Genomic DNA, 8,924 nt, shown 5'->3' with positions numbered 1-8,924 from the left:
TATTTTGGAATGAAAACGACTAGGGATGGCCAATTCCATGGCATATATCTATGACTAACGATGTCGTTTAATTAATAGTTTAGTAAATGCCAGTCGCTTCCACCAGCTATTATCTGTTGGTTGACGACCGTTGCATCAAGGCAGGTCTCAACAGCAGGATTGGGAGCTAAATCAAATTCCTCATGTACCAAATAAAGGTTAAGAGATGCCTTAAGTCCTTGGTCTCTTGTACTCTTTTTAGCTGTAGTTTTATTTCAAAATGTGATATAAAAATATAATAATATTAACAATTGAACTTAATTTTTGAAATCTGAAAACAAAAGGATTATACTCTTAAAAATAAAAATATAAAGAGTACATTTTAAATTTATAAATAGTATAGGGATATATGAAAATTTTAACTACCAAATAAACTGTCTCACTTTTTAGTTTTCTCTCTTTATTTAAAAGAAGAAGAATAAAAATAAAATTTTCAACGGCCGACCGGTGTTGACGTTCCAAAGACGCTTCTCTCCTCCTTTCTCTCATCTCCTTTCATCAGATCTCACTCTTTCTTTTCCCTGACCCGGTATTGCTTCCCTTTCATTTCACTAAATAATTTTTTTCTTAAAAAAAAGGAAATTTCTTTTTTTAATTTTTTACATTTGATTATTAACATCGATTTTTTTTTTTGGGGGGTGGGGACTAGGGATTGTTAATTTTCTCCTTTATTTTTGATTGATTCGATCAGTTTCTTCTATTACCATGGCTGCTCCACCTGCAAGAGCTCGAGCCGATTACGACTACCTCATAAAGCTCCTTTTGATCGGCGACAGCGGTAACTATTTCTTATATATATATATTGATCTAATATTGATCTGAAAGGCGATCTACTTGTTAATCTACACTGTTTTGCGAATGTTAGCGCTCGTTGAAAGGATTTGATTTTTTTTTTTTTTTTGGTTTATTTTGTTAGATGTGTATTTAAAGACCTTTACCTTAAGTTAAGCTTCATTTTAGCTTTATAGATTATCTTAGTATGGAGATTTTATTGTACTAGCCAGGTTGATTGGGAAAAAAAAAGAAAGAATGGCTGCTTTTATGGTGAATCTAAGCTAATTGCTGATGGCATTTTTCGTAGGAATATATTTGATATTGTATTCTGTCTCAATTAGTATTTTGATGATTTGATTGGAGTCAGTAGCTTGTTCATTTGCTTGAGACCCGTTTCTTAATTTCCATCTCTGCTACGAATAGTCGTAGTTACCTGTAATTAGGAACTACTTATTTTACAGGAGCTTTTCTTGGTATTTTGGCACATTCTTTTCAATTTGAGTTGTGAATAGTCTTTTTACTTATGCTTTTGTGTTGGCAGGTGTGGGTAAGAGTTGCCTCCTTTTGCGTTTTTCAGATGGCTCATTTACTACAAGTTTTATCACAACCATCGGGTAGGTGTTTTTTGAATAGTAGTAGTCTTATTATTGTTACAAGTATCGTTTCAAAAAGAGGCATGTAGTTTAATAAGGTAATGTATTATTTTGGCAGGATTGATTTTAAGATCAGGACTATAGAGCTTGATGCCAAACGGATCAAACTCCAAATTTGGGATACTGCCGGGCAAGAGCGGTTTCGTACAATTACAACTGGTTAGTTTTTGGGTTTGAAGGTGTCATTGACTGGAAATAAATGGTCTAGCATTGTAGCTTATTTGGTTGATGAAAAAATTTGATAGCAAGACTTGGCACCATTTCACTTGAGCCTGTTAATTGCAAGTGTTGTTGTATAATGTAACTTACCCTATGTTCTCGCCCTAATATTGTCAAATTCAATAACAGCTCCGTTCTGGTTCACGGTTGTCATTGCATTTCTGTTCATCTCTGTGATTTTTAGAGTTTGTCTGCTTCCACAGTTTTCTCTCACACACTCTATAACCTGTATGTTGTCATACTCTTGAATTGTATGACAGGACTTGGAAATAAAATTATGAATAACAGAAGCTCCGAGTTTCATATTTTTCTGGAGTCTTGATTGAAGGTGTTCAATAGTAGTGTTATCTCTGAGTGTGTTTGAAAATTTTACCTCTACATAGTATTTTCTTTATTTCATCCCCCAAGCATGGTTGCTTGCCCCTTTTTCTTTTTCCTTTTAATCGTATTGGTTTACACCTTTGAGGCGGGCAAGGGGGTGTTCGTGCTTCAGATGTCTACTCCCAAATGCATCCTGAATTTTTTGTCTTCTGGAACAGGCGAATTAAGTCATATTTTCTTCCCGTGCAGCTTACTACCGTGGAGCTATGGGTATTTTGCTTGTATATGATGTGACTGATGAGTCATCTTTCAATAGTAATTACTGAACCTTTTTTCTTTTTGATTTCTTACATAAGTTGTTCTTATCTTATCCACCTCTGAATCTTTAGAAATGTTTAATGTTTCCACCAAATAATGATCGTTATTCAAAACTTTCTGCTTCCCTTAAGGTTGAAACTTGAAAGTATATTCCTTATCCAGTGACTTGAAATTTCATTCTTTCTCCATTATAATGATCTTATCAATTTAACTAATGTACTTTTTTGCCTAGACATTAGAAATTGGATTCGTAATATTGAACAACATGCATCTGATAATGTCAACAAGGTTCTGGTGGCTAATAAGGCTGACATGGATGAAAGCAAAAGGGTTTGTTCCTCTTTCTCTTTCCAACGTGCACGCTTGCTTGTATTCACTTCCATTTATGGTTACCCTTATTTTTCGGCATGTCAGGCTTGTCAAGTTGATGAGGAACTTATTTTTGCAGGCTGTCGCTACTTCGAAGGGCCAAGCTCTCGCTGATGAATATGGCATCAAGTTCTTTGAGACTGTATGCAACTTTTACTGCAGATGTTGCAGTTCCCTTTTATGTTTAGTTGATCTTTCTGATATATGCTCAAGAGCCAACCAATCTTGCAGAGTGCAAAAACAAACTTAAATGTGGAGGAGGTTTTCTTTTCAATAGCCAGGGACATTAAGCAAAGACTTGCAGATAGTGACTCCAAGGCTGAGGTATTGTATCTTTCACTCGAAATTATGCAAATCCATTCCCTTCAACATATTTTAAAACATATATATTGTTGTAATTGCTGTTATCCTTTGTCTTCCTCTTTGCAGCCAAACACAATCAAAATTAACCAACAAGATCAGGCAGCAGGGGCTGCAGAAAATGCTCCAAAATCAGGTTGCTGCGGTTGAGCTACGATCGATGATGAGCTCTGAAGGGTATATTTGCTTCTCTAGGGAGCTCTTTGAATTTGGGAAAACTGTAATTATATTCTTCGTGTTTGTAATATTTGCTTACCTATTTTGCATCTATTACTCATTTGGTGTGAAATGTTAGATCCCTGATATCCTGCAAAATTAATTATTTTTGCAAGTTGCCTCTACCATTTTGACATTTGGAGTTGAAGCTAAGAACCGCTCGGTGCCAATAATTGGAGCATAATTAGAGATGACAATGGGACAGATTTGGAACAAAATCATTTTGGAGTTTTTCGAGTTTGGTGTGTGCGCTAGGATTTGGGGCAAGCTCGGTATTTTCTTCGTAATTTTCAAACTTTATAAAAGATGTAAGCATTCTAACATGTTCTTGTTAGAGTTCAATTGAGCTCAGATTTAAATCACTGTTTTTTTTTTTTATCAAATTTCAGTTCATGGGTTGAGACTTGAGATGTGGCCATGGTCAATACCAAAAACCTAAGTCTGAACTCAACTCCCGATGATTTTTTTAGTTCATATATTATAAAATATTATATTTATATCAATTCAATATAATAGTTTATAATGAAGTTCAAATAAAAATATATTATTGAATGTTAATTTAATTCAAAAAGGAAATTTATCTTTGTCCAAGCTGACTAAGTAATTCGCTCAAACCAGTACACAAAATTAATCAAACCCTAAAAGAATAGTACTTAAAAGAAGCAAACAAAACATAAAGACAGGAGGTAGTTTCCTCCGTTCCTCCTTTAGTTCACCCAAGGTGCAATACCAAAAACAACAAAACAAAAAAAAAAAAAAATCTGAACAACCAATGATTTTTTTGTTCATATATTATAAATTATTATATCTTATCAATTCAATAAAGTATAATATAATAAAGTTTAAATAAACAAATTATTATTGAAATTAAATTCAGGTCACAAAAGGAAAATTATCTTTGTCGAAGCTGGCCAAGTAATTCGCTCAAACCAGTACACATAATTAATCAAACCCTAAGAAAAGTACTTCAAAGAAGCAAACAATGCATAAAGACAAGTAGTTTCCTCCGTTCCTCCTTTAGTTCACCAAAGGTGCAAAATTTAGATTTCATCTCTATCTCTTGAATTAATATCCGACTACATGTTTGCAGAGATACAAGCAAATACACAAATAACAAGTATCTCTCTTTCAGGCATTAACTCCCTACTTTTTAACATAATCCCTACTCCCGTAAATTATAAAAAAAAAAAAAACCCACGCCCGGCACTGTCACCATTAACAAGCTGTCGCCATTAACAAGCATAAAGTTTCGTAAAAAGTCACTTCCTTCATATTCACAAAACAGAGATTAACCCTACCTTGCAAATGAAAATGGTTGTTTTATGACAATTGTTTCATTTCATCCTTCCCATATATACGCTGAAGTTCAAGAGTGGCAGCTAAAAACGACTCTGAAAAAAGAAAGAGGAGCAAAGTAGACTTGTCAATTGTATCCCATCTCAAAAACTCCATCCGATCAACCTAAACCAATCCCAAACCCGATTTGACCATAAAAAGTCAACAACATGAACCCATCCAACCACACCCTAAAATGACTCGAACCCAATCTGAAATTGACTTAACAAAAATGACCCTAACATTTTAAATTTTGAATTGATCCAATCCAGTAAGATTCGATCCAAAATCAACCTGACTTGCCGAATAGACCTGACTTTTTTATTTTACTCAATAAAGTGCACTCGTAAAAGAAGCATTTCCTCCTGATTAAATTTGTCAGTCAAGATAGGTAGATTTAAAAGGAAAAGCAAATCGAGTTCAATAGCTTACATCACCTTTCCAAATCCGGAAGCACTTCTGGTTAATAGGCGAGCCAGTTATTGTCTGAATAACATCGAACAACATATTCTGAGGTGTGCTTCTAAGCTCTTGGACAATCCCATAAATGGTCTTCCCATTCTCAAAGTATATGTGATTATTTGGATGCTTTGTTTTGCAACCAGCATGTCGCTCAAATTCATATGCATTGATCACCTATGAGAACGTAGAAACTCTGCTCATCAGCACACACATAAGTGCCTACACAATTCTCTCAAAAAAAAAAAAAAAAGGGTAAAACTGAGAAACTGCACCTTAGAAAAATTGCATGTCTGACAGCCACATTGATATCCCGAACTCTTTATAACACCGTGGAGCTCCTTCTGAAGTTCATATAAAGAAGCAGGCGTATCACCGGATAATAAGGTAAACAAAAAGAACACAAGTAATGAGATTTTACCTCCTGTGACCATGCAATATATTTAACGGGAACTCCATCAAGCATACCAGTTGACAGCAAACTTCTAACATTTGATGGGAAGTTATTTGAAGTAAGTTTTTTGGATGTTTTCTGCTCATCTTTCTTCCTAGGAACTTCAGCTCCAGAGGCAATAATATTATTGGATATAACCGACACTTTTTCACTCGAAGCATTAGATCTTTGGACAGAAGACTGACCCATCAATAAATTATAGCCTGATACAATCCTTCCTGGCGGATTTGTATCATCATCATCATTAGAGCCACCAAACGATATAATAGTACTCTCACCCCTACTATAGGACTGACCAATTGACAAATTATAGTTGTCACCCTTCTTGTAGCTTTGACCGATAGATATGGCACTGTCATCTCCTTTACCATAGGTCTGACACACAGTTACAGAACTATCATCTGTCATGTATGTTTGACCCATGGATATGAAAGTGTTTTCACCCTTATCAAAGGCATTGCTCATTGCAAGTGCATTATTATCCTCACTTTTGTTATAGGATTGTCCCATAGACATGAAAACATTATTCTCCCTTTCATAGGTGTCACCAATAGGATCCCCTTTGTTATAAGAAGAACCCATCGGCATAATACCATCTTCCACCTTGTTGTATGCATGATCATTTGACACAGAGGTATTATCAACCCCATTAAACACATATCCCATTGATGCAGACATGATATTCTCCGAATCCTTAACCTCGCTGACTTTTACCTTCCTAATCCCACCAAGGTTTAATCCGGATCTAAGATCTTCTAGTGTATGAGACATAGATAAACAGAATGAAGAATCATTTGTAAATATATCTTCATTAAGCTTTCTCCCCATGACAACTTTCTCACTGCTAACTGATGGCATGCTTCGATCATCAAAATTCACAGCTCGAGCTGATTCGGTGTCGAATAACCGTTCAGCAAACTGCCCCGAGATCGAATGAAAACCAGATGCATTTCCCCATGGAGACAGGTTTGAATTCAAGATTCCAGAAAATAAGTTGGTAGTTGAAACTCCAACCGCCTGCTTCTTGTTAGGAAATATATCTGTCTCGGAACCATCCATAAACCATTGATGAGAACGCTTGGGCTCAATTCTAGATGAAGTATCATACACCATCTCACCATCGTTTAAGCAGCCAGCACCTTTCGTCATCCAAATGCCTTGATTCTGGAAAGACTGTTACATGTAACAAATTCCTAATCAGAGGCGTAGAAGAGAATAACAACAACAGTTGAATCTTTTTCATTGACCTAGTATCAAGATTAATCACGTGCCATAAATATTTATAACATAATTAATAGACAACTTCAGTAAGGTGAACTTTGTTTTTGCACCTATCTAAAGCTTGACTAGGCACACCAAGCATGCACTTGAAGAAGGATTGAAATAACTTTTGTTCTCTAGTGCTAATGTACAGCGCCTAAGGACGCACCTTGGTCCTTGACAACATCAGCAATTCAGCACCAACACACACAACTTACCAAGTAGAAAATTGTCAAAACTGACATTTTTCTTCACTCATATATACATACTTATATATGGTTCATCAGTGCATCCCCACCTAAATTACTCTATTACAACTGTTTGGCAATAAAAAACACAATCATCTATAGTTCTTTTTATTTTTTACCAAAAAGCATAAATTTTCAGTTGATACAGAATTTTAACCTTCTTTAACTATGCGAAACTACATTAGGGACAAGGCAATAAGCAATTGCAGAACAATTAATGATAAAAATTAAAACCACTGAATCAATCACAAAAGATACACATAAAACTGAAAAACAGCATCGAAAGCAACCATTAGACTCTTCTCCCATCACTTAAAGCACATAAAAACATACCATTTTTCTAGCTTTATTTCCAAGTTTTATTTGGATGAATCCTCGCTTCCACTTTGCTGTAACAGTCCAACAGTTAAAACTCTATCATATTGCATTAAACAAGGATCAAATTTACAACTTTACCACTAAACAGCAAAGTTCTATAACTCCTGGCTGAAGCAGAGACTGTGAAACTTCGTGAGAATTGAAGCCTTTAATAGCTAAAGTAATTATCTGCAAAATTCAGGGAATAAATCACTTGAAAAACTCAGAGAACAAATAATAGTCTCGCATAAGATGTATAGTCTTCAACCATTCCAGAAATCTATTACATTTCCAGTACCAAACACTGTAAAGCTCACTAATTAAAACAACATTTATTTTGAAGTAAACAAAAACTATAAGAGAGAAGAAATTTTCCTATTTTCCTCAATTTTTAGCCAAACGGATAATAGAGGGGAAAAGAAAAATAAAAAAAGCGAAGGAGAGATCTTCATTGTGGAAATACCTGCAATGAGAGGATTGATTTATTTACGAACACAACGATCGGTGATCGGAAAAAAGGAAAACCTTCCGGCAGTGGTTGACCGGAAATGGGACCGGCAATTGTACGGAAGATGATTGAAGCGAGATCTAAAGAGGGTGGAAAGGATTTTGAGGTTTTTGGCGGAAGAGATGATATAAGATGGTGCCTTTGCACGATCACATTCCATGGGCCCTCAATCGGACCGTACACGTGTACTTGGGTTTTTGTCAGATCTGATCTTGATCTGAATCTCTATACTCTATACGGCGTTTGAAAACAAAAATCGGATAATTATTGAGTGGAATAGAAACTTAAATATTTAATCTCCGTAAAATTAACATGAAAAATCGAAATTTTATATCATATAAATTTATTTGGCTTTATCGGTCATAAAAATATAATACATGAAATTCAACATTCATTAAAGTGATTTAAACTGTCTCTAATTTTTATGGTACCTTAAAATGTTGGATTGTATTTTATAATAAAATTATGAGTGAAATATGATATTATATTATTTAATAATTTATTTGATTGAAATGTAATATTTATATATTTGATAGACAAATATAATATCACTTAAAAATAAATTTTATCATATTGTCCTTATTATAAAATTTTGTCTTCTTTCATTTAAATTTTTTACTTTCAATATTTTCATAGCTTAAGGAATCCATTTTGATCTTATTATATAAATTAAATTCTTAATTATTTTTAACAACATTAAATGCAATAAGAGAAACTGCAACGACTTATATGATATAAAAGGAGAAAAATATTTCACATGTTGATTTATGTTGATTTAGAAAATAAAGTAATTGTATTCATGAACTTATAAATTTATTTCAAAGTCCAAATCTTAATTCATTTAGTAACTTGTACTTCTAAATTTGCTTTTCATTCCTACCAATATGTAATCCTTGAAAATATGGATGGCTTTTATCCTTTTATTTAATTGTTTTTTTTAATTGTACAAAAACGGTTCTGGAAAATAAAGGAGCATTTAGCCTTAGTCTTTGCAAATGTTGTGCGGGAAAATAAAATCTTATAAAAGCAAAAGA

General features: G+C 34.1%; 2 protein-coding genes across 8 annotated transcripts; one reads left to right on the top strand and one right to left on the bottom strand.

The window, feature by feature from the left end:
- Positions 1–384: 384 nt before the first annotated feature.
- Positions 385–3,652, top strand: LOC108461469 (ras-related protein RABE1c-like). 3 transcript variants are annotated; one of them, XR_001867764.2, is made up of 10 exons: positions 386–568; positions 689–817; positions 1,355–1,427; positions 1,525–1,625; positions 2,256–2,321; positions 2,557–2,654; positions 2,773–2,835; positions 2,925–3,017; positions 3,123–3,273; positions 3,386–3,652. XR_001867764.2 is itself a non-coding variant. In XM_017761324.2 (10 exons), exons 2-9 carry the CDS (start codon positions 745–747, stop codon positions 3,201–3,203), a joined length of 648 nt encoding a protein of 215 aa, XP_017616813.2. In that variant the 5' UTR covers positions 386–568; positions 689–744; the 3' UTR covers positions 3,204–3,230; positions 3,386–3,652. The 3 variants fall into 3 exon arrangements, 2 of the variants coding, with proteins under 2 accessions (XP_052879919.1, XP_017616813.2); XM_017761324.2 differs by having other exon boundaries at positions 3,123–3,230; XM_053023959.1 differs by having other exon boundaries at positions 385–568; positions 731–817; positions 3,123–3,652.
- Positions 3,653–4,285: 633 nt separating this feature from the next.
- Positions 4,286–8,316, bottom strand: LOC108464495 (uncharacterized). Of its 5 annotated transcripts, none has more exons than XM_017764825.2 (7): positions 7,846–8,314; positions 7,482–7,571; positions 7,359–7,414; positions 5,485–6,690; positions 5,339–5,407; positions 5,037–5,240; positions 4,286–4,660 (listed from the first exon to the last, which is right to left on the bottom strand). In XM_017764825.2, exons 3-7 carry the CDS (start codon positions 7,359–7,361, stop codon positions 4,649–4,651), a joined length of 1,494 nt encoding a protein of 497 aa, XP_017620314.1. In that variant the 5' UTR covers positions 7,362–7,414; positions 7,482–7,571; positions 7,846–8,314; the 3' UTR covers positions 4,286–4,648. The 5 variants fall into 5 exon arrangements, with proteins under 5 accessions (XP_017620314.1, XP_017620313.1, XP_052879917.1 ...); XM_017764824.2 differs by having other exon boundaries at positions 5,042–5,240; positions 7,846–8,268; XM_053023957.1 differs by having other exon boundaries at positions 5,042–5,240; positions 7,359–7,571; positions 7,846–8,269.
- Positions 8,317–8,924: the final 608 nt, after the last annotated feature.

Source organism: Gossypium arboreum, chromosome 13 (genome assembly GCF_025698485.1).
Source record: "Gossypium arboreum isolate Shixiya-1 chromosome 13, ASM2569848v2, whole genome shotgun sequence".
NCBI lineage: Eukaryota > Viridiplantae > Streptophyta > Magnoliopsida > Malvales > Malvaceae > Gossypium > Gossypium arboreum.
The sequence above is the reverse complement of the archived record's forward strand: the minus strand, read 5'-3'. Positions and strand labels throughout refer to the sequence as shown.

Bases quoted from the DNA above. Each gene is read 5' to 3' on its own strand.
- LOC108461469 (XM_053023959.1), top strand. From the start codon at position 745: ATGGCTGCTCCACCTGCAAGAGCTCGAGCCGATTACGACTACCTCATA. The intron at 1,428-1,524 runs GTAGGTGTTTTT...TTATTTTGGCAG, and splicing joins AGTTTTATCACAACCATCGG to GATTGATTTTAAGATCAGGA. The intron at 3,018-3,122 runs GTATTGTATCTT...TCCTCTTTGCAG, and splicing joins ATAGTGACTCCAAGGCTGAG to CCAAACACAATCAAAATTAA.
- LOC108464495 (XM_053023957.1), bottom strand. The intron at 5,408-5,484 runs GTAAAATCTCAT...TATGAACTTCAG, and splicing joins ATATTGCATGGTCACAGGAG to AAGGAGCTCCACGGTGTTAT. The intron at 5,241-5,338 runs GTGCAGTTTCTC...ACGTTCTCATAG, and splicing joins AGACATGCAATTTTTCTAAG to GTGATCAATGCATATGAATT.